Source organism: Bombus terrestris, chromosome 1 (assembly GCF_910591885.1).
Source record: "Bombus terrestris chromosome 1, iyBomTerr1.2, whole genome shotgun sequence".
Taxonomy (NCBI): domain Eukaryota; kingdom Metazoa; phylum Arthropoda; class Insecta; order Hymenoptera; family Apidae; genus Bombus; species Bombus terrestris.
Genome location: NC_063269.1, coordinates 16,285,510 through 16,310,882, shown reverse-complemented (window position 1 = coordinate 16,310,882; position 25,373 = coordinate 16,285,510). Strand labels below are relative to the sequence as shown.

The window sequence follows — 25,373 nt, the reverse complement described above, 5'->3', positions numbered from 1 at the left end:
ATCGCAGTAGACATAGATATATTTATACTGTTAACAATATTTATAATCTCAATATAATTATACTACGATTTATAATATTTTTATAATCATTATAACAACCTGAATATTATAAAAATATGATGATTCTTCTGATTCTTTTCATACAGCTAAATTAACTAATTTACTTGCACTAAAGTTTTCCATGTGTTGATTATGTTAATTTCATAGTGGTTGCAGATTATATTACTCGAGTATTCACGGCTGAATATTTCACATAGCACGTTGGTTAAATTCCAGACGACAGTCAAGAGTTTAAAGTTACGTTGCCACTGAGGCTCAGATATCAAATTCCCGAATAAAAAGATACAAGTAAAGAGTGACAAGTTGTTTAGCAAACATTGATGATTTAAAATCTAGCAACAAAATGAATAACATCGTGACATCTTTCTGTTGCGTGTTTATCGTGGAACAACGGGCTACGTATTGGTCAGAGTAGAAACATTCGCTTTGAAAGCGAAATGTCTACAGAATCTAGCGTAAGCTTAGCAGCTAAGGTCAGCGAAGTGAATTTTTAACGAAACTATTCAAAGACCACGAAGGAAGACTCGATGAGTCATATTTTTCGTGTCTTCTAGCGGAGTAGATAATTTTAAAATTCAATATGCTGTCAAAGCTGTCTTTTGATTGACGTAAGATTAATTGTGTTGATCTTTTTTTACAAAACATTGTGGGTTTAATAAGCAGATACAAGAATATTTACTAATAATTCATTCAAAATATTTTTAAACAATTTAGACGAAGGTTTAAACTATTTATTCGTATTAGTAAGGTGTTACCAGATTTTTGTCTTTTACCGATATAAAAATAGAAAAGTGAAAAAACAGCTATTGTACAAACAAATCCACAGACATTTTACAATCATTTTCTCTTCGAAACATAACACTGGATTTCGAAAATTGCACATTCGTTCATTTTAGATTTCAAAATTCTCATTCATTGTTGTCGTATTGATCGAGTGTTTAAAGAATTTTCAGAATATAAAGGATTACAAAATTTAGATCTTCGAGCAAACGGACAGTCACTCTTTTGAACTAAAGTGAACTAATAATGAATTTCCTAAACAATAATGATTTATTTACATATAGCCACCATATAGCTAATATAGTAAAATGTATGAAATTTATTCCCAGACATGGTACAATATATTGCATATTATTCAGTGACATGTGCTAAGCTATGCGCGTCTAGAACGAAGCAACATATAAAGCTGGCGGATAAGGTATAATCGTTACCTTTGATGGAAAATCTCGTGGCCATAAAAGGTAAAGTCACCGGTCTTGCTGTGACTTGATGCCACATTTCATAGAGTACAACCGCTTTTAATACAACGACACATATGCAATCGATATAACTGTATATGTGAATTACACGCAAAGGGTTAGAACGTGTTAGTATGCATCGAGGAAACACGCGTCCCATAAAATCCGAAACTATTCCTGTAGCTATTACAGTGGGAATATGTCTGGGTCCACGGGAACAGGTGCGAGTTATTGCGAGTTTATACCGCACGATGTGCTTTACGTACATGTACTTGTGTTTTCGTACACACTGTTCACGTTTTCGCCCCCAAATCGACGCTATCACACTCGAACGTGCGTCGTTTGATTCAACAGGGATCCAAATTCGTTTTATTTTTCGTATCGACAAGAGTGTTATCGTTAAAAAAAATATTGACTCTTGATGATTAGTTAGCCAAACTGTATTATTTTATCAACGGAACTTACTATAATATTAAAGTATAACTTATTCAAGTTATTTTAAGACTGCTCTTAAATTTCAGTGTATTTTGCATTTATTTACAAAATTATACGAAAAATATGTCGCTATCAATAATCAAAGCAAAATAATTTTTCTCGCTTCCAAAAGTTTGAAATTGCAACGTATAGAATAGGAGAATTTGGAAAGAAGCTCGACTTAGAATTTTGTTCGATTAGAAAACTTTTTCCTCGAAACTCTACATATGAAGATAAAGGCAATTATTTTTGTTATATAATTGATAACTATATATATATTCTCAATCTTTTGCTTATACAGGGTGGTTGGTAACTGATGGTACAAGCGGAAAGGAGGTGATTCTACGCGAAAAAAGAAGTCGAAAATATAGAATAAAAATTTTTCGTTTGAGGCTTTGTTTTCCAGAAAATCGACAGTGAGATCTGTTATAACGAGACGTGATAAAGAGCATGCGTACCGAGCGAAAATTCAAAGTCGATTTTCTGAAAAACAAAGCCTCAAACGAAAAATTTTTATTCTGTATTTTCGACTTCTTTTTTCGAGTAGAATCACCCCCTTTCCGCTTGTACCACCAGTTACCAACCACCCTGTATATATGTCGGGTTAGCGTTCGGTTCATGGGCGTGTAACGAATCTTCATTCGGACTAGCCATCGTTGTTGTACAATAGAGATTATATTTACGGATATAAATATTGATTTTTACAAAATTTGACAAATAACCGTGGCAATTAAACACTCGAGATGTTACTAAACTCAAGTACAAAACTTACGTAACTCAAAGTAACGTTTGCTGTGACGCTCGGTATAATAATGCACGTAAAGACGACGCGTAAAACTCTCCAAGGCGATCGCAAGAATAATGGACTGATGGGAATTTTCCTCTCCTTACGATAGCGTTTGTTCGTTGCATATTGCCTGGGGATATCAACAAAATTCCAGCCGCCGTTGCTAGGCAGACCTGCGTAAAGCTGACATTGCTCCTGCCTGGGGTTTGATTGTTAATACAACGTGTGTCCCACAATATTGGCACTTCTCTGTTAGGTAAAAATGTTCATCCCGTGACCGTGGCTACGTTCGACGACCAGTTGTGTCACCTCGAGCCCAAGCCCACCGTCACAAATCTCGGGTAAACATAATAGGATTGGATCATAACAACTACTTCTAAATCTTATCATTTAAGTACAGCTATAACAAATAGTCTAGACTAAAGTATTGGGGATCTTCCCAAAAATTCCAAAAGAAAAGCCTCGATGTCCCCTCATCTCCGACATATATATTATATCTGTAGCGGCACATGAGTCAGAGGATAATTCAAATCATGTTGTTTTGCCTCAGAGTATCAAGATCGTTAGGACACGCGTAATGTAAGAATAAATAAACTCCGGGCAAAATAATGCCGCCGCTACGTGCAGCCGCCGAACAAAGACGAATTTGAATTTTCCGACTTTCCCCGACCAGTATAAACAAGCGGACGCAATCATAAAGAAGCGAGTTATCCGTTAGTCCTGCGAATCAGTTATGTAACAGTTATCGATCAGTATCTACGAGTATCTATCGAGCATTTATCGAGTATTTATCAGCGATTTTATTTTCCGACTTATACTCTGTACGAGCGTCTCAGTGAATATCGTCTGTATGCTAATTTATTGAATTATTTTTAAATATATTCGATGGTTTCAACAACGAGCAATCTCGTCCAATAAATCTCACGGCCAAACATCCTCTACACAAGTCCTCTATATATCCAAAGAGAAAATAACTAGACAAATATACGAAGAATGAGAAATAAAATAATCATTGCGTAATTATGTTCGAACGTGATTCAGAGACGTTTACTAGAGAATTGCAACGATTATTTGGTTACGCTATTATCCGCCTGCATTCTGATCGTTTTATTTCGCATGAATTCCGAGGTCGACGAAGCGGAGGCAAAATGCAGATTGCGAACGCATTATTTCGTGTATCGGTGGAAATTTAGTCGACACGCGACTACTTTCAACGACTGTACGAAAAAATGTAAAAAAAAAAAAGATTGTAATGAAATTACGCCGTGCTCTCGGAATTAAAGCTTTCAAGCACGCAGCGTATTACTCGACCGTTTGCCACTTTGCTGAATTTTCGTGCTATTGCGATGACGTTGATTCATCCAATTATTTTCTCTGTTTCTTTTTTAAAAACGCGCACGTTTCATGAATATCGTCCATCCTCCGGGAGTATTTCATTCACGCAACTAAGAATAGTAAAGCTAAAGATTAAGTTGGTCCGTATTTTCCTCGCGTGAAACTGACCAAGAATTAACGAGAACCGCTTGACGTTTTCAACAACGTTTCTTTATTTTTCTCTATCATCATTAGCTGTATCGTTCTTTTTCTGAAGAGTAATTTATTCTCATGTTCGAATGACACCTCGATAGCATCTTGATACTTGGTCGAATCGTCGAGAGAATATTTTACAGGTAACGTAATTTTAAAAGCTTCGGTAGAAAAATTGATATGGTAATATTATAAATTGTGGATAAAGAGAGACTCTAATAGAGAAATCTTTATGCTCCTATACGTTACGCTACTGTATACTTATAAGACTTTGAATGACTCACAATAGAATTCTTTAGGCAAATATTGATGTTATGCACCGTTTCTTCTACTCATCAAAGAAAATGCACTTTCCCACTGCCAATGAATCCTTCACAATATTTCACATCTATTAGTTGATGTATATGAAATGTTCCATAATTATATTTAATAAATTATATTTGTTAAATTTTATCGTTGATTATTAATCATATTTGCTATAAATAACGTAAATTCTTATAAGAGAGTTACGTGGAAGTTACTTTGATGTTTTAAAGGAACTATACGAATGGTTGCGGTTTTATTTGTAAAAATAACATTTTCGTATGAATTAACTGAAAATAATTCTCCTACATGGCAATAATTTAATTTCCCATTCAAATTGGTAAAGTCAGAAAGAAATGAAGACGAGTCCGCGATAAAATCGTAACAAATATTAAAGAACGAGAGTAAATTTCAAATTCAACGAGAAGACTGATTCAACGGTATAATTAATAGAGAATTTCGACTCAACTTACACCATCTGGATGATATTTCGGCGCACCGCTGGGCGTTGTGTTTGATCCGCAGAATTCGGTGAGGACATCCTGTAGCTTTCGCGCAGAATCTGAAACAATGAAGTTAAAAGCAACTGTGACTTGCCGTACGCAGTACCGGTGGCTTCCTGTTTACCGGAACAGAAAATACAATTTCGAGAGTAGCAATGCAATGGCTGAAGCGCATTGTGTTCTCTGTTTAGAATCTACAATGAAATTACATTCGACCTCGTATCTACGAAAATTTTACAATTTTACACATTTAATAAAAAAAAGAAGAAATTGCCACCCTATTAAATAACGATAATAATTAATACCTAACGATAACAATAAGAAACTTTAGCTTATGAAATTTCAAAAGATATATGTTTTCTCAGTCACGAATTAACGAAACGATCGAATTTCCTGATCAAAACACACGTTGCTTGTAGGTTCAAAAATAACTAAACTACTTGCTTGTTCGTATAACATAGTCAGTGGCAGTATACAAGTCCTAAATGATTCATTCGACACTGATCTCTAACGATAAATAAGAGATACTTCTCTTCTTTCCTTCATCTTGAAACTGATATCACTTTTTAATCTCACACGATATCTTTTACAATATTTCTTCTACAAAATCTCGTGTTTTTGCCTGTTTCTCTACTATTGACTGATAACGATAACGACAAGGACAAAGAGTATCCTCTAATACTCAGGTACAACTATATCAGTGGATATCGTACTACTGTAAATGATATAGGTATTTGTTTATAAATATATACAGCAAAGGCAGTGCAATTTGTACCTTTTAACACATTGTTGACCGGCAATTTTACTGAGAATTTATCTCATGTCACCGACTACTATTTCGTAATTGCATTGCAAGTAGAACAATATAAATAAACTTTAATAAATTTTATTTATTATTCAACTTTTAATATTTCTTTTTTCTATGATAAACAGTGTAACAATCACGTACGTGTAATGGTACGCAACAGCTTTTGCAAATATATCTAGTTTAGCTGCGTTTTCCTTTTCAAGAACATACTCTACATGTTCTAGCCGGATTTGTTTTTCTGCCAGTGACTATTTTTTCTAAGACGTTGTCTCTCAGTTGTCCGGAAAGCCTGAAGGATGCGTCATTATAAGAAGCTGTTTTAGAAATTCGAGAAGCGTCAGGTGCAATGCTGCATTCCTTGGAATCCACAGTTATCCATTCTCTAGCTACTTCCAGTAGAAAGTTGTTGTATCTTGTTTTATTTTTTGGCAGATAGATCTCTAACGATAAATAAGAGATACTTCTTTCCTTCTTTCCTTCATCTTGAGACTGATATCACTTTTTAATCTAACACGATATCTTGTACAATATTTCTTCTACACAACTTCATTTTTTTTAATGTTCTCTACTATTAACTGATAACGATAACGACAAGGACAAAGAGTAATACTCAGGTGCAACTATGTCAGTGGATATCGTACTACTGTAAATGATATAGGTATTTGTTTATGAATATGTACAGCAAGTGCAGCGTATTTGGAATACCAGTTTGTCTAAAAAGAATAAACAATTACAGCACAGGATGCCAAGGGAAAAAAATGCGCAATAATCATAAAGAAACTAATAAACGTTTATATTCCAAACTTTCAGTAATATAAAACTTTCAGTAATAATGGAAAACAAAAAGTATGTGAGTCTTTGGTGTAAAAAAAAGAAAAAAAGTAATGATTTTGTTACGGTGCAGGTAATTTGGAATAGCGGTATTGCAATTTACTTTCGTTATAAATATAAAAATAAAAAACAAGTAAGTAATAAAATTATTTCCTCTTAGGAATCTAATCGAGTAGAAAATTCACAGCATAGGAATAATTATCTTAGATAAATATCAATCTTATGTCTTACAATTTGCTTGTGGTAGTTAGACGTGTAATTTTCCTCAGTCATAATATATTTAATACAATGCAGCCACATTTCACTCATGAAGCACTGCAACCGCGTTCCTCCTCTCTTGTCTTCGCTATAATTCACGTTGTAAGAGTGATACATAGCATTCTCGGTAAGTTTATCTTCTGTATTCCGAATTAGCAATATCACATAAAAATCTAAAATTCCTCGTTACATTTTGCATCCACGAAATATTCGCAAAATTGACATAAAACCATAGAATTAATATACAAACGAGTAGATTAAATGATTTTAGTGTAAAGTTTTGACATATTCTAATCACCTCCACAGCGAAATAATTGCTGTAAATCATTCGCAAATTGATATTCTTTTACCTTGCAAATAGAATCGAAAATTTCAAACTTACGGTTCGTTCACAAATATCATTGGTTCACAGGTCATTCGCCCTTATTATTTGTAATGTTATGACGTTACTACTTTTTAAGATACTTTGGTATTCCAAAGTACCTAGAAGGGAGGATGAAATGGAAAGACAGAAGAATACTGGCAAGATTCAGATGTGGAAACGAGACCAAAGCAAGAGAATACTGGAAGGAAGAGGGAGAAAAAAGATACAGACTATGTAAAAGGAAAGAAGAAGACCTGAGACATGTTATAGAAAAATGTGAAATAACGGGAGAGCCAAAGGACATGGGAAAAACGCTAAATGAGACTGGAGAAGGTTTAACAGAACTGAAAGCAATAATGGAGAAGAGAAGGACGACAGCAAGCAGGCTAGAACCCAAAGTTGCAATAGTTTTTAGTCATTAGTTGTTAATTTGCAGTTCCTAGTTTTAGTTTTTAGAAATAGAATAATTAAGGGAGTGCAATAGAATAGAGTGGAAAAGAGGGGAGGCAGACATATAAGAAGAGAAATAGACATAAGACATGTAAAACCGAAAGTTCGTCCAAAGCCGAAAGGCACGGACTAAGCAATAATAAAAAAAAATAGATACTTCGGTATTCTAGATTACCAATAATTTCCAAAAACGCTGCACTTGATAGGACAAAATGGATTCGATAAAATAATATAAAACGAAAAAGTTGTGCATCCATTATTTCCTTATAAAACGAAAGAAACTTTCCGGACGACCTAACATTATACGGAAACCTGTGGTGTTCTCTGCGACGATTCCACGATCATTGTAATTAACAGCTAAAGAAAAAAACCACACGCCAAAAACTTTTGGCAAATGAATACAACGGTACCGTACCGTATACATTTGGCTGAGCTTCAGTGCCTTATACTACTTAACACTTAAACCCATTTGAAACGATTAACGCACGGTGTGCATCATATAATTGCTGATACAACTTAAACAATGATATTGTATGAATTTTACCACCCTACTACCGTAGTACGTACCTGCTTAAATTCCAATAAATCCGCGTAGTAATTCTGACAGAACAGGTAGAGATTTTGCCAGTTCCACCAGAGAGAAAAATAATAGATCTGGCCAAGGCAAAGGAAAAGGATATAGAATTTAGGTTACACCCAGCTCGAGAAACTAAAGCCAAGTATTGGGTTAGCGATTAAGTGATTGCAGATTTTGTCAATACCATCTAATGACAAAATCCGCAATCACTTAGTTGCCGATCCAATACATAGTGAAAAATAGCGAGGCTGGGTCATTTGAATTTAGGCGAAAGAAATGTATTGGAATTTAGGCGAGCGCTTATCTGTATATCTATTTCATCAATTACAGTCAAGTGAACAGACAGTGAAAATAAATATCAATGAAGTTTCGTTAAATATAGCTTGTTTATAAGTAAATGTAAATACTAATTTTCATTATTTACTCAATAATTGATATGTTATAAGGACATATAATAAATAAAAGTTATTAAACGTTTAAACTATGTTACATAATAATACCTACTTCCACTACCTATCCATTTATTTTTATTCCTGACTGTATACGTATACCAATTTCTTCGACTATGCTTCTTACCGCAAACTGGTCTTTATCGATAGGATGCTTGATCCAGCCAATGAACAAACTTCACCGAGACGAATGTCAACAGTTCGTGGTGGTTCTGGCGTTGGCAATTAAAACGATATCGACGCAATATTACTTGGTTCGTGGAGTAGAGGCTGAGCTTTCGAACGAATAGCCAGGCATAGAGAAAAAAGGGACGACAAGGGATAAAGGCGCGTTTTCGCTCGGTTTATTGGCCAGGTCTGGCCGCAAGGAAGAAGGAAAAAGCACGAGAGCTATAGAATAGAAAGACAATCGATCGGACATCTGGGATTCAGTTGTTTGCAGAGGAAACAACACCGATAAATTGACTAATAATAGCAGACCATTGGTCTAATCTACCAAACATCGATGTTATAATGCACTTAACGAACAAGATATTTTTAGGTAGTCGGCATTTTCGAGGCGATTGACAAGAACTATGATGGATCGTGCACCAACGTTTCGCATGATTAACGGCCCCGTCCGGAAACTCACGTTTCCGCACCAAAATCGGGAAATTGGCTGTTGCTCTTCTCAAAAATGGGAAATCTGTGTTCAGGATATTGGATAGCAATCGGAATTTTTCTTTTTTAATTTTCCACTTGTTACACAAATCGTTAACTTTTTACATACCGTCGAGATTGATTGATTGAAGAACGAGTGGATGAATTTGTAATAGAAAAGTATATTAAAATAAATAAAGCTATAAGTATTGTAGTATCGTGAACAAAAGGCCAAAGAGATATCGGCTGAACCATAAACAATGTCACGAGAAAGCCGAAGTGCCGACAGACCCATCAATGCGTCGTCGGTTCTTCAATCGAATAGTTTCGTGGAAAAGAACTACGTGACCCTGGCCAGAAGCAGATGCGGAACACGTGCGTGGTGAGCTTAAGAAAAGACAAAGGGAAGCTAAGGGAGAAGGACGAATTAACAGTGAGTGTCAGTGGAGAAGCCAGGGAGTGTGAGTTGTGTTGTCGAGAGAGTGTGGTCCGCGTGAGAGAGAGAGCGTTGGATCCGTGGCGATGAGAGCTGAAAATTAACTATTGAGTTGTTTAAATTATAGTACGTTAGTGTAATTAGTTCATGTTAAACAATCATCGTTTCCTGTTTAATCAACATGTATACGATCCATTTATTATAAATAAAGCATAATAGTTTACGTTACTACAGTATAATGTATAAGTTTATGCTGATTCATATCCTTACAATACAATGGAATCGATAAGGAGCACGTTCATATACTTATAGGAAAAGGACATTACCAAAAAGGCTGCAAGAAACATAAATAGAAATCTATTTATTAGTTACTTTGTCCCTAGACCTTGCAACCCAAAACATAATGTATATTCACGGGCACAATAATATGGACCTCTCCTTATTTAGAATATTTCTGCGTAATAGCAGTCTCCAGGTCACGGATGTACATAAATAAAGATGCAGAGTTTTTCTTGAAGTACTTACTTCAACAGATACAATTATTTCTTTATGTAAAAATATTCTCTGTCTTTCTCGCATGATGTATCGCATTGATGGCACTTTAAATTGGCAAAATAATGAAATAATTAATAATAAAATAATAAACGATTATTAGATTTTTAAGGAATCGTCCGCGAAACATTTGAGTTCGATGTAACCGAGTACAGTAGAAATGGTTAACTGTCGTCAGACAAATGCGTACTACTTAAGCGCAGTTTTCTTTAAAGTGAATAACGAACGCAATGTGGTTTATGATGTCAATGAAATAACGTAAAAGGTACTAGGTAATTTCGTTTGGCTTACACAAGAAAAATGCAGTTTCGAAATTTAAAAATTCTGAAGACAAACGTGTCGTGCAACGCGGCCGGAATAAATTCCGCTTCCTTCCAGCCGATGTCGCGTGAATTTCCATAATTCCATAAACAATGAACCCGACATTTCATGACTTTCAGTTGACATCCTCGAGATTCACTTTATTAGACGCGTTTATGCGTTCCAATCGTTTTTGCAAGTACATTTCACGTATTAAGTTTAAAAACATTTTTATTTTAGAAGATATTAGATTGTTGCATAAGTTTCGTTGTTTTTTTTTTTTTTTATCAAAAATTGAATCACGATCATTTAATCTTATCGGCAGGTTGAATGGAATTACTGAAAACTATTATGAGATTAATTTAGAAATCCGAATCCATTCTTCCATCTTCAAAGCTGAATTATTGCAATATTTTCAATTGCCTCATTGTTCTTTTACCTCTTTTTACGAGGTTCGTAAAATGTTCATGTAATGTTCGAAATCCTCACTTAGGTTCTTGATTGTCATTCCTTCACCACACCCTTAACACGTTGACTGCCACGAGACCCGTATTCGGGTGTCAGCAAAGTTTCTGGTCGGGCCGCGTAACCCATATTCGGGTGTCGCTTATTTGACTACTTGCGAAGGATCGTCATAGGTATTTGAAAGGATATTCCATAATAATAAAACTGTTGAATTGTTATAAAAGTAATGCGAAAATGGTTTATTAAAAAAATTATTTAGAATGTAAAACTTTAAAGCATTCTATACATAGCTGAGGTTTGTCGGGACAATTTGGAAAATAAGTTGTTGTTTTCTTCAAATTCTTTTGTGCCTTTGTTCGGTCCATTCGACGTCTTTTATTCGCATAACATAGTTTGCATGCGAGTCTAATGCTTCTCCCGGAATCATTTTTCCGAACGGCGATATTATGCCGACTTCGTCGAAGGCAAGGATTTTTTGTATTTTCAGACAACCCTAATAATTTTGCAACTAATAATTGTCTAAATATTCTAATATTTATATTCTTCCTTGTTGCAATTTTGTAAATCGTCAAAGCGTTTACAGCAGAAATTCGCAGAAGAAGTCGAATACCAAGTCTTCTGTACCATTTGATTCCTTTTCTGATTGTGGTGGCATAAGAAACCATTTGGTCGGAACAATCTATACCACACTTTCCTTCATTATATACAACGACAGCTAGTGGTTTTAATGTTGCGAACAAACGAAACGAGAGACCATTCTTGAGACCGTCGCTTGAGCGACTCGCGTTACTAAAATATCGATGGGAGCACCTAGCAGAGAACGCTTGGTATTGCTGCACGCGTGGACTGACAGGGATTTCTTTGAAAACTGGCAGTCAACGTGTTAATCTTACTAAGATTCACATCCATCTAAATACAAACAACTCTCTTCATGCATACAACACGAATGAGCAAACAAAGTAACATTTTTCTTTCGCTTGAAAAATAAAAAAGACTGCATCAGTGCAAACTCATTGCACAAATGACATGATCTTTCCTTGACTAGCGTCGCTTCGGTAACAAAGTTTGCTAAACTCGCATCCAGCCGTCTGTTTCACTTTTTACTTACAAACTGCTAAATCCTGGAGCTGTTGAAATTCTGCCGGTGAGAGCTTATCCCAGTGAAAGGCCATCCTTACTTCTGGTCTTTGTCTCCCGCAGGACGAACGCCCAGTTGTTCAACGCTGAAAGTCGTCACCTGTAGATAGAAAGATATCGCTGGATTAGGGAAAGCTTTTCAATCCCATTGTACGGGAAGATGTTGGCGCACAAAAGTCTCATATGCTATAAATTCTCGTGATAAGGTCGACTGCTTTAATAAACAATTTGAAAGTTTCAAGTTCCTTGAATATTTTCAACATCTTTGCAATAATTTCTTCAAGGTGTACTTTTCAAGCAAAATGTTGCAAAGTAATATAATAATATGTAAAACGTTACGTGCTATCTTTTTTGGCAGTCTGAAGGCTAGCGACAAAGTACACTCGCGGCTACTTAACGTCCGCTTTACACGATAAACGAGACCTTTTTACCTTGCACCAACAACCATCGCTCAAGTTCGTTCTTTTCCTTCTTATGAATATTTCACATGTTTGAAATGAACGTTCAAACATTCATCCTAAACGTGCAACGCGCGTTATTACACGAATAACTCGGTCGCGATTATTCGATAAATGCCAGGTAATTACCTCGTAAACACGCTCGTTCCTACGCTCGTTGTAATTTGTGCAATAAATGCTCTACCGATGTGGGTTGTAATCATTGTAATATGTGTAATTGTAATCGCGTATATGTAGCCGTAAACTTGAAAGAAATTCTATAAAAATGACATTTTTTATTTCTCTCCTACTTTTCTCAGTTTTTCGGAACTTTTATTTGTATAATTTATTTTTCCTTGAATTTTCTAGGTTGGAAACTTCGCCTACGGAGCTTCGTAAATTTAAGGACCACCAGCCTATAAAGCATTTCGCTTGAATATTCGTTTTACCTTTTTGGAAAACTTGTCGCGTCCCTTCCTCTCTCTCTCTATTCGTATCAAATGGAGTAAACTGCGGTCCTCTCGGACCAATTTCTGACGACGCGAGACGTGCATTGAAAACAAGGAATCCAGATTTTTCAAGAATACGATCCTCTTCAGCTTTCTACTTATGAGTTCCTCGAAACACACACTGATCGACCGCATATATTAAAAAATATGAAAATGTGATGTTACAAGTATTATTTTTTAAAATATAAGGTGTCTATAGAAGCCGCTCAGAAGCCACATTAACGTAACTTCGTAAGTTGAAACGCAGAAAGACTACAGACACTATTTTTTTAATATAGAATTTACTATTATTTATGCAATCTTCTTGCAAACAACTTTCTTTTTTTTTTGAGTATCGAACATTAATCGTGTACTTACGTAACGAAACTGAGAAATTGTCAACAAATTGAGTTAATCGGTTTTGGCTTCTCACAAGCTCACATACATATGTTTTAAAAATACTTGCAACATCACAATTTGTACCTCTTAAAACATTGTTGACCGGCAACTTTACTGACAATCTATCTCATGTCACCGGCTATTATTTCGTAATCGCATGTGCAAGTAAAACGATATAAATAAACTTTAATAAATTTTATTTATTATTCAATTTTTAATATTTCTTTTTCTTATGATAAACAGTGTAACCATCACGTACGTGTAATGGTACGCAACAGCTTTTGCAAATATATCTAGTTTAGCTGCGTTTTCCTTTTGAAGAGCATACTCTACACGCTCTAGTCGGGTTTGTTTTTCTGCCAGTGACTATTTTTTCTAAGACGTTGTCTCTCAGTTGTCCGGAAAGCCTGAAGGATGCATCATTATAAGGAGCTGTTTTAGAAATTCGAGAAGCGTCAGGTGCAATGCTGCATTCTTTGGAATCCACAGTTATCCATTCTCTAGCTACTTTCAGTAGAAATTTGTTGTATCTTGTTTTATCTTTTGGCAGATAGGAACAGTACGTTTTATATGCATTGAACAAGGTGCAGTTTATCAGAAAAAATGCTAATTTTTTCGACCACTTTAAAGTTTTCCGCAATATACTGCTGTTCGCCAGAAACTGATCTGCACGATCTACCCCTTTCATGCGCTTATTGTATTGTAATATGCACCTAGGTTTAATGATATTTTGCTGGCCTAATATCAGATTCATTATCTTCTAATATAGTATCATTTTCCAAGTCACCACAATTTGATTCACAATCACTCGGACGATCAGATAAAACGTCGGCGTGTAATTCACTGAAAGATTCTCCATTGCTACGTTCCGTCATCGTTGACATTTTTTTACAACAAAGGATACAACTTTACGGGTTTTATAAGCGAGAGACACAGCTTGAGGTATGCTGACCAACAATTTCACTGTATCATCTCCAACAGCGCACTGAGAAAACGACGCTGATGCGAAAAAAGCGCATCACGAGTTTACTCGTAGCCGGTCAACAATGTGTTAATATTAATATAAATTTATACAAATTATAATTTTAATATAAATTTAATGGTGTTGATCAGTGTGACTTGTAGGCCGATCATACATAAAAAAAATCTCTACAATTGTGTAACAGGAATATGATTATATCAATTTCCAGAGTAAATATTTAAAAACAGCGCAACACTCGACAAGGAGGGAAAGAAGAGTAACAAGTTGCCAAAGAGACAGAAGCATCTGACAAAGTTTCCTCTGATCGTTTTCTGTATTCTGTATTTCGTTAGGTACGCAGGTCTACCTGAAATTTTTATAGAATTTCCAGACAAATTGAATTTCTACTTTCAATCCAGACATCAGAGGGAGAAAGAAAAAGATTTAAAACTGAGATACGACTGGGTCGACAAGCGACAGGATTCAAGGGTGAAATTATCGGTTCACGAGCAATATTCCAAAAGTTGCCACTCTGTGGTGGAAAAGTTTACGGGTGAATTCCACGGAATGGCTGCGCGAGAGTTTGTCTCTTATCGGCAACCTCTTCGCAACCGATCTCGGTCGATACAGCGCGTTAAATAAAACACTGTTGACTATTTCAAAGAGCTAAAGAACGAGATAAGAGAATATTCGTGTGGACGTAGAACGTTGAAACGCCAGTCGCGGATTTCATCGATCTGCAAACTAGTTGAGAAAATTGAAAATTTCTCTTCCTGCTTTCTTTTCTCGCAACTTTCGTCGTCACTCACGCGTATGTTGTATTTTGCCAATTATTGCAGCAATGCCATCGTCTGAAAAGCGAAAATTTTGTTTCTTCCTGAATTTTTTCTTAGCATCCTCGCTGCTGCTGACGTTTACGATGTGCATTCATCAATAAACCTGATTCATCCTGTAAACCCGCATTCATCAATATCCCTGCACTGAATACGATGAATATTTTTTTTTTCGTTTTAAAAAGAACAAGATTCATTATTTTAATATCGTTAGTCATCGATTATCATTCGTACAATAATGATTCATAACTATGTTCAATATAAAATTTGTGACAAACAAAAGAAAATGGTTTTGTAAGCAAGTTTCCAGAGGACTGACCGATTAAATTAACATAAGATAATGGTTGTCGCAAGTTTACCAGGATATCCGAGGGGTGATTGATGTTATCTAACGCAAGTACTTGGAATAAGAAATTTTCGAAATTACTTGAGTCTCCAAGGGAACAGAATGAAAAGTTCTCGAATGGAAAAAAAGAAAAAAGAAAGAGAAGCAAGAGAGAAAGATAACACTACACGACTGATCTGGGTGAGAAGCTTCTCGTTGTGTTCGTGTAATTAAAAATGATCATTTTTCATTCGAATTTTATTTTTGTTTGTAGACGCTACGTTTCTTTTGTTGACTCTTGAGAAGCTTCTTTATTCGAGGATTTTCTCTTGAAAATATCATCTTCGTTTATTGATTATAAAATATTCGATTTATGAAAGAAGTAATCTCGTCAGTAATCAAATAGGAATCTTACAAGATCAGAAAGTTTCGTTGCTTTTGTGTAATCGTCATCGACTTATAAATTCTATTTTCTTTCTCTTTAGAAACCGAGGTAGATTTTATTGCATTGCGAGGCAAAAGGTCCCCGAAGTATGTTACAACAGACATTTCCTACTATACATTTCCAGGAATTGAATAATTCCGTAAGAATCAGAAGGAAATATTACCCAAGGATATTCTCGATAAACACCATCGAATTTTAAATTCAAGCGAGAGAGATACTTTCTGCTAAAATGAGAATTAATATTAAAATTAAATCATTCCTTTTTTCCCGTTAATTTCACACGTTTCGATAAAGTGAAAAAAGCAATATCTATGCATATTTCGTTATTTTATATTTGAGGTGTATGTGTTGCGATTGCGCACACAAGAAACACTCTTGATTTTCAACAATAACGTTTATTAAACTCGTAACAATTAACAACAAATAACGATTAACAACGATTAATAACAAATAACGCTTAACACTGATTACTCGCTTCTCTAATTTGTGTTTGCTTCGCTTAACTTTTCGCATTTCGCAGCTCGGAGCAGAATGAATCTTTTGGTTCAAAGATATAAAGATATTTTAGAACTTGGAAGATTTTTAGATATTTCAAGAGCGCTTTAAAGATATAGCGGTTTGTGCCGCGAAGCCGTTGGAAAATTCCGTGGTCGAGTGCCGCCACATATCTGAAGGGATACAGAGAACAGGTTCTTTTTTATTTTCGAGCAAAGAATTTGTAAATTCACTTATTTATCTTCTCATTGTATCGAATTTCCACCATTACGTCGATTTAATACTTAAGAGACAAATTAAGCTGAGAAAATGACAGTTATCTCTGCTATCAAAATATGAATTTGCATAAAGGTTCACAACTTGAGACAATATTTTCCAGGAAATCTCAGGAATCTCAACATCTTTCGAAAAAATATATAAAATATATTAGGTCGTCCGAAAAGTTTCTTTCGTTTCATAAGTTGATTGTTAAAGATAGCAACGTGAGCTCGTGCTCGTCCTCCACATGCGGAAGCGCTAGTTACAAAAGGCAGTAACTAGAAGATTGCTCTAGAGGAAATCAATAGATTCGATCGATAGTTCTAGATACTTTTTTGTTTCCCTTTTTTCCTTAGCCTGTAAGCGCGTGCAATAAAGGTTTTTTCGGCTCAGCGGTGAGACAGATTTATCCGTGAAACATAGTAATAACTAATGTGATCCTACCCCTGAACTTAAAAATAACAACATTGATAATAGACGAACAACAATTTTATTGAATTAGACGTGATTCGTTTCTATTCTATTTCTATTATTATGTTCGTGCATAATTCAATGATCTAATATAAAACAAAAAACATTGTGCGTCTATTATTTCCTTATAAAACGAAAGAAAAATTTCGGACAACCTAATATTATAATAAAACGTATTACAGGCTTACGTGTAATTTATTTTATCATATCAATGCGTTCATTAAAAAATGCAACGTGTTCGTTAAATAAAATTCATCTCGAAAGATTTAATTTCGTTCATAAAAGTATCAATTTCCATAAAGATCCACATGTGATATTACCATAGTTTATTGCATGGAGATATACAATGTGATATAACCATAGCTTCCGAGCAAATATTCATCGCTGTGTTTCCAAGAACCGTGAAGCGACTTTACGTCATTGCATCGATAAGCTCGGTACTCGAACATCCTTACAGCTTAGGTAAGATAAATCTGGTTGGAACGGGTTGACAAATATCGATGACTCGTCACGAAACCGATTGAGGGTAGCAAAATGCAACTGGCTAGGGCGCGACTCGGATCGAACGAATATTCTTTATTCGGATGGAGGAACTGCCGCTTCTCAGAGCTTATACATTCAGCGTGATGTCACCGTCGGGCAACGTAGGTCGATATATCATGCGGGTAACGGGCGAGATAGGAAAATATGCGGACATTTTCGATCGATCGACGCCCTGTCAAAGTCGGGGCAAATGCACGTATCTGCGTTCGGAAGTGGAATATTGAATCGCCTGTTTCTCTTATCAACTACATTTTACGAATACAAATTGGAAACCGCGCAATAAAAAAGAATACGAAGAACGATGACGAATGGTTTTAATCGGAAAATCGTTTTCTCAGGGTATTCCACTCATCTTCGAGCGATGGACCACGATGCCAACCACTGGAATATTTCTACATACGGTTTCTACACTTTTATTGTTTTATTATTTTATCGAATTATCAACTCATACGTACTCGGATTTTTCATGATATTTTTCAAAACATGATTTTTTATTTTACAACGCTTTATATTGAGTGTAATAATGAAATTTTTGATTGCTACTAGCTGCTTTTCGAAGGATCTGCGATGAACGATGTGAATGGAAAAGAACAGAACAGTAAGCGTAAAAATCAAATGCAAACGTCTTTTCACAATGTGCAGGTAAATACATTCTTCGTTATTAGATCAGATAGGAAAGAAATAGTTGGGAATTTTACTTAAAAAGATCAATCTATTCGTCGCCATCGTTGCATCTTAAGAGAGAAGAGTCGATGCGTGTTGCGAGAATTCCTGTAGTCGAAGCAACGAGCGTTTTAACTAGAGACACGTAGAATTTGTAAAGCTAAGCCAGCTTTTATTTGCTAATGGAGTAATTTCGTGGCAGCGTTGGTCATGTCCTAGTAATTAAAAGCTCGTGAATAAGCGATTCAGCGGCGTAGCGCGATTAGAAACATTGCGCTACTATCTTCGATTTTGATTAAGCTATCGATCGAATAGAGAACTTTGGATTCCTCGTTAATTAATAAACTACAAATGTTTACGCAAAATTATATTTTTATAATAAAATTTTATTTTATAATAAGATACGATTAGTGTTTAAAGAGAAATTTGTTTCGCACTATGTATGTTTTAACGAAAATTTCACTTTGGATATTTTGTACATTTTCGCATTCTGTATATTTTTGTACATTGAAACCTTCCATGCAGAAAACATCTGCAGCCAATTATTTAAATTATAATCTTCTTTCATAGACAGCAGGAATTACTTTTTTAATAAACTGAAGTCACGCATATGGTCAATGTGAAATTACAGAGCAAGGCACCTAACATTAGGATTTTAAAATAGCGCCGCAACTATTAATTACGCGAAAGTGCGTTTTAACCAGAAATTAAATGATTCCAACGCGATTAGTTTCTTGTTCTTAAGATATAAGAGGTAAAAAATGTTGTTCTTCTTTGCTTATAGCATTCCTCCATACATTTCTTAATTTAACTTAATCCACTTGGTAGTTCCGATTGTTAGTTGCAAAACACTTTTAGTTAACTTCACGCATTATAAATAAATTTTATGTACTTAAATATGTGGCGAAATTTCTGTTTTTCTACAAACATTTAAATTCTACCTCAAGAAAGGAATTAACGTATACAAAAGAAATATTTCATAGTAAAAGTAATAAGAATTTGATAATGATAAATCATGAGTAAATACCAACCAGAAATTAAATGATTTTAATGCGATTAGTTTGTTGTTTTTATTTCTTATAAACAGAAATCATACGAAGATAAAAAATGTAGTTCTTCTTCCTTTATGGCGTTCCTTCGTACATTTCTTAATTTAACTTAATTCATTTGGTAGTTTCGATTGTTAGTTGCAAAGCACTTTTAGTTAACTTTACGCATTATAAATAAATTTTGTGTACTTAAATATGTGGCGAAATTTCTGTTTTTCTACAAACATATAAATTCAACTTCAAGAAAGAAATTAACGTATACAAAAGAAATATTTTATGGTAAAAATAATAAGAATTTGATAATGATAAATCATCAGTAAAACGATTATATTATAACGGTAATATATCCTTCTTTTGATGGTTCGAAAAGCGGTGAATGGTGGCAATTTGTTAGATCAGAGATATAATCGAGTTAACCTAGATACCTAGGTTCTACAGGCTGAACTTTCGGTTCCGTGATAATGCAATCGTAAGGGCGTTGATAATTAATTGCAATTATGTTCACGTCATGTAAATGAAGGTGCAGACTCCTGTTACATATGTATCTCATGATACAGTACTTTAACTTACGTTCGTTTATCGATGAAATTTATCCAATTGAGTTCCGCGTAATTTCACTGATTTTCAGTGTAATTCTAGCGAATAACATTCTCCGGTGATATAATAATAATTGCAAACATATTATTGGAATATTAAAGGTTTTGTATCCTTTGTTCGTGATAGTCTTGATATACGCGCACGATTCGGTATTGTGATATCTTTACTACAATTAGTTTATTTACAATAAATGGATTAAACAGATGTTGATTAAACAGGAAACGATGGTTGTTTAACGTGAACTAATCACAATAACGTATTATAATTAAGACAACTAGATAGTTAATTTACAACGCTAGTGTCATGTCGGAGACACAAGAGATCACGAAACCGATAGATCGCCGGTGATCTCCTCGCATCGCAGTTCGAACGTTTCACGAATAAGGTGAAGAAATTGAACTTCGTATAAGATGATGGGTTTTATTATACAGGGTGGTTGGTAACTGGTGGTACAAGCGGAAAGGGGGTGATTCTACGTGAAAAAAGAAGTCGAAAATATAGAACAAAAATTTTTCGTTTGAGGCTTTGTTTTCGAGAAAATCGACTTTGAATTTTCGCTCGGTACGCGTGCACTTTATCACGTCTCGTTATAACGGATCTCACTGTAGATCGTTGTCTTGATGGATATTATCGCAGTTTAAGTTTGTTTTTGTCGTAACGGAAAATTAGGAATACATAATGAAATAATATGAAGTAATCATAAAGTTTATTATTACAAAAATTGCTGAAAATGTTGCCCATTCTGCCGAACACATACTTCTGCTCTTCTAATTAAATTTCTATAAACACTTTCTAACGTATTCGATTGTTTTAAAGCATGAAAGCCTATAATAATCTTTTCTTTCAATTGTTCGCAACTTCCGATTTCTTCAGAATAGACAATTGATTTAATATGGCTCCATAAATAGAAGTCAAGCGGAGTTAAGTTAGGAGAGCGTGGTGGCCAAGCTATTGTTCCAGCACGACCAATCCAGCCTTGGTAATGTTAGTTTAAAAAATCTCTCACATGACGACTAAAATGTGACGGTGCACCGTCTTGTTGAAAAATTAAACTTCCATCATAATATCCATCGAGACAACGATCTACAGTGAGATCCGTTATAACGAAACGTGATAAAGTGCACGCGTACCCAGCGAAAATTCAAAGTCGATTTTCTCGAAAACAAAGCCTCAAATGAAAAATTTTTATTCTATATTTTCGACTTCTTTTTTCGCGTAGAATCACCCGCTTTCCGCTTGTATCACCAGTTACCAATCACCCTGTATAAATCCAATAGAGTGACGGTTAGTGTTACAACAGAATAAGGTCTTGAGCGCTAATTTAGCAGAGTTTTTATATTGAGGTTTTAGTCCCTTCGGAGCGGTTATCAGAGGCGGCTGTTCAGTTATTGTTTTATTATTATTTCGATGGCTGTGGCATGCAGGATGTTTCGTATACTTGATTACTGTTTCTGAGCGAGTGGCCTTTCTTGAGCGTGTGACAATAGCAACACTCTCTGACTTCTCAACTCATAATGACTGTTAATTCGTTTTTGTCCCTTAGCTACCCCTCGTCTTTTGTCTTATCCTCGCGTCTTTTGTCTTAGCCCCACCACGCACGTGTTCCGCAACCGCTTGTTTATAATTCGCCCGACACCCCCCAGGCCCCTCGTCCACGATACTACAGTATGACATAGTTTTCGTTGATGAAAGGAAGTAATTAAGAGAATTCTGGATTGAAAGATAAACGATCGATCGGGAAATCAATTAACTTCTATAAATAAATTTACCGCGGAAAATGTAATTATTATTTCTACTAATTGGAAGCTCGTTTCTTCGCGGAAAGTGTACTAATTGTTCGTGACAGCGTACACGCTGTAGGTCACTTTAGTTATTTAAATTAGCCGACTTTAGGTCGACTATTGTCGACATTATAGTTCGTCAACACTGGTAACAATTGTTGCATTATTGTTATTGTGAAATCGTTTCTAAAGAAGCTCATTTTCCCTTTAAGTTCTAGGTATGTTATTTTGAAATAAATTCTTATCTATTAGAAAAGCGAATGAAATTTCAGAGATAGACGAAATGCTATACAATTTTTTGGTACGATCTTACATATATATATTTTTCTCGATTTTATATTTTAATGTCACTTTATGATTAAGTATGAGAATTTTAATATGACATAATTGAAAATAAAGGCAGTTTGTTAGGTTCGAAAACGTCTTTTAAAAATAGTTGAAACAGTTGAATATAATTATTACAATTATTAAAGCGAAATTATATTACGAGGATTATAAGTATTATCGTTTCAATATCTTCAGTAATATAAATATGAAATTTTTCGAGCGAAATGAAAAAACACATAGAAACAGAATTATATGGTAACACGAGATCGATTGACAATGTAACACTATATTCTCAAGAATAGAGAACTTGATCCATCATGTTATTTCCCTCAAGTCTTTGTGTTACATTTTCAGCAGACCGGCGGTTATATACAAATTATGCTTTCATATATGTCGAAGAGATATTTTCATATACGGACTAATATCTTCTAATTTGCATGAAATTTCGCCCGACAAAGGCGGACTAATCTCGTTAATGAAATTACGATTACACCTAAGGGATCGGTTCGCATGCCGCGAGTTACTAAAAAATGTATCGATCCGAATATCCAGCGCGTTCATTACATCGTGGATTCTTATCAGCGCACAATCTGCCTTGTAAATTACCTTCCACGGATCGTTTAATAACGTTTGCGCTTGAATTAGGATAAAAACGTCACGAACCTCTCGTTATATAAAGTATTTTTAATTGGAACTTTTAACGAAACTCTCTCTTCGATCGTTCAAAAATTACGTTGTATTAGGTGATTAAAGGTAATTGGCAAAATTATAATTAGTACTGTTAAAAAAAAAAAAAAAAAAAAAGAGAGAGAGAGATACAGAGGGAAAGGAATGAAACTGGTTTTATTGGCACAAGGATCGTTACGCAAAGTATTCGTCGGCATATCTCCAATTAGACTGTTACTAAATGGCTTCTCGACACGAGTATCTTGCACTCTTCACTCCAATTATTAGGTGCAATAACCAGATGGCTCGATTCTTCGCTAATTTCCTGTTTCTCTGATGAGGTTAGTCGTTACGAAACAACGATGACAGAATATTCAAAGCTGTTATAGATTCTTCGATTAATCATCGTTACGTAAACGTAGGATTATAAAGGTATAGTAGACAATTTTTAAGTGGAACGATATTGTAAAGAACTTGAATTCTTTAACCCTTAATTACAAACCACGATCTGATGGAGAATTTTAGAAATTTCAGAGTTTGAGTAACAGGTACGTATACTGAATTAATTTCTATAACACAAGAACTTGATAAATAAAATTGTTAATTATAAATTATCTGCAAGACTCTACATCTATAATAATGATAAAATACGACCGTTTGTATTTAAACGGTTTATTTAAATTTTCCATAATTTTAACGATATCTATTCTATTAATATATATTTTGATAAAATTGTTTCGCAACTGAAGATACTCGAATTTTCAAGCTTTCAAAATTTTCCACTAAATTGCAGTAACAAAATAAAAATCCTTTCAAGGACGAATTAACACGTTGCTATATAACTTGACACGTTCTGTTAAAGAAAGAAACGATCGTTTGGTGGAACGCGATATCGTCAATGTTGGATACTTAGAACGAGTGAAAATCATTTGGGCGGTCGAAGAGTGTTGTACTGTGTGATAGGTAATGGCCGTTAATAAAGTGCTATTAGTCGGATTAACGAAGATACGATAGTACCTAAGGCGTTATTCCGTGATCATTACCCTGACAGAGTAACGCGCTCCGTGCTCGGTAATAAAGATTCACTGTCTCAACTCCGGCTCCCGGAACAATCAAGTCACTCCCATAAACGATTATGTGCCGCTTTATGGTGTACGAGGCTACTACAAGCGCAGAAAGAAAATACAGACATACCAGACGAGAAGAATTATGAAAAGAATTCAACACACTCGATACTTCCAAATTATGTTTACTACGAAATAAGAGAACATTCATACCAAATACGTTTAAAACACTTTGACTGCCACGCCGAAATCACGCCACGGGAGTATTTTTATTATTCAAAGAATATAATGGCAAAATAATAATAAATTGATGATGTAACACAACATTCTTCCCCAATGGACCGTTTATCTTATTGGTGGTCACGGGTGATCAATAACAACAATTGATAGCGACATATTGTAACAAGGCTTCGTTTACTTCAACAAACCATTCGCATTTGTTATTTCGTCGTAAGCTAAACGTGCAGAATATATTGAATGATCTATATATAATAGTAAGAAACATTCGGCTGAAATGGTAGAGATCCACGAAAAAATTATGTTTGTGATAGAGCAATGGTAATAATAGATTCTAACAGAGGAAAATGAGCTGTAGATTTATCAGATCAAATGATAACATATTCTACACCGCATAGAAGAATCCTTAAGTAATATACAAAATTAGCTTTAATGTTATTGTTAAATACATTAATTTCAAACGCAATGATACTCTATAAACAAGCAACAAAAACCAAAATCAAGGTATCAGATTTTAGAATGGCACTCGGAGTGCACCTTACACGGTGCCATTTACCAGAACCATGAAATATACTTATTCGACAAAGATTGCGGCACCAAAAGCAGAGGAAAGAAGGGCAACCATACCTGGCACGAAAATATTGCAGAGAGTGCTATAAAAAATATTAAACAGTCAGGATCAAAAATTGCTAAGAATCGGACCAGGAAGGTGACCACCTATTGTCCAAATTGTATCGATGGGCCACATTTATGTTTAAAGTGTTTTAACACAGTGCACCGTTAGATGTAACATTTGTTCTCATTTTTTTTTATTGATGTTTTAAAAAATTTGTTTAATTGCTCAATGAGGAACTTTTTATTTCAAAGTATCTTCTATTTATCTTGAACCCGCGAATCGCTTCAGCGAAGTCACTGGTGAAGTCAAAGGCGATAGTCGTTAAAAGCAACGCGAACAACTACCAACCGCTTAAGCGTGACAACTAAATGATTGCGGATTTTATCAATACTACCTAATGACAAAATCCGTAATCATTTAGTTGTCAACCCAATATAACGAGATGGAGAAAATATACCCACGTTATACGTCGCAACGCACCCAATAAAATCATTAAACTGACGTTGTCTATAAGAAAGGATTTACGAGCGAGATAACCAGATTTCTTTCTTCGTTAAGTC

At 35.0% G+C, this 25,373-nt stretch overlaps 1 protein-coding gene across 1 annotated transcript in view; it reads right to left on the bottom strand.

The window, feature by feature from the left end:
- The window catches only part of LOC100651358 (diacylglycerol kinase 1), a 148,060-nt gene that overhangs the window by 62,681 nt on the left and 60,006 nt on the right, over positions 1 to 25,373 (bottom strand). The window contains exons 2-3 of the mRNA XM_003393441.4: positions 12,130 to 12,258; positions 4,863 to 4,951 (exon numbers count right to left, since the gene is read on the bottom strand). Coding sequence (XP_003393489.1) covers positions 4,863 to 4,951; positions 12,130 to 12,193 — 153 coding nt within the window. The 5' untranslated portion in view covers positions 12,194 to 12,258. The remainder of the gene's footprint in view (positions 1 to 4,862; positions 4,952 to 12,129; positions 12,259 to 25,373) is intronic.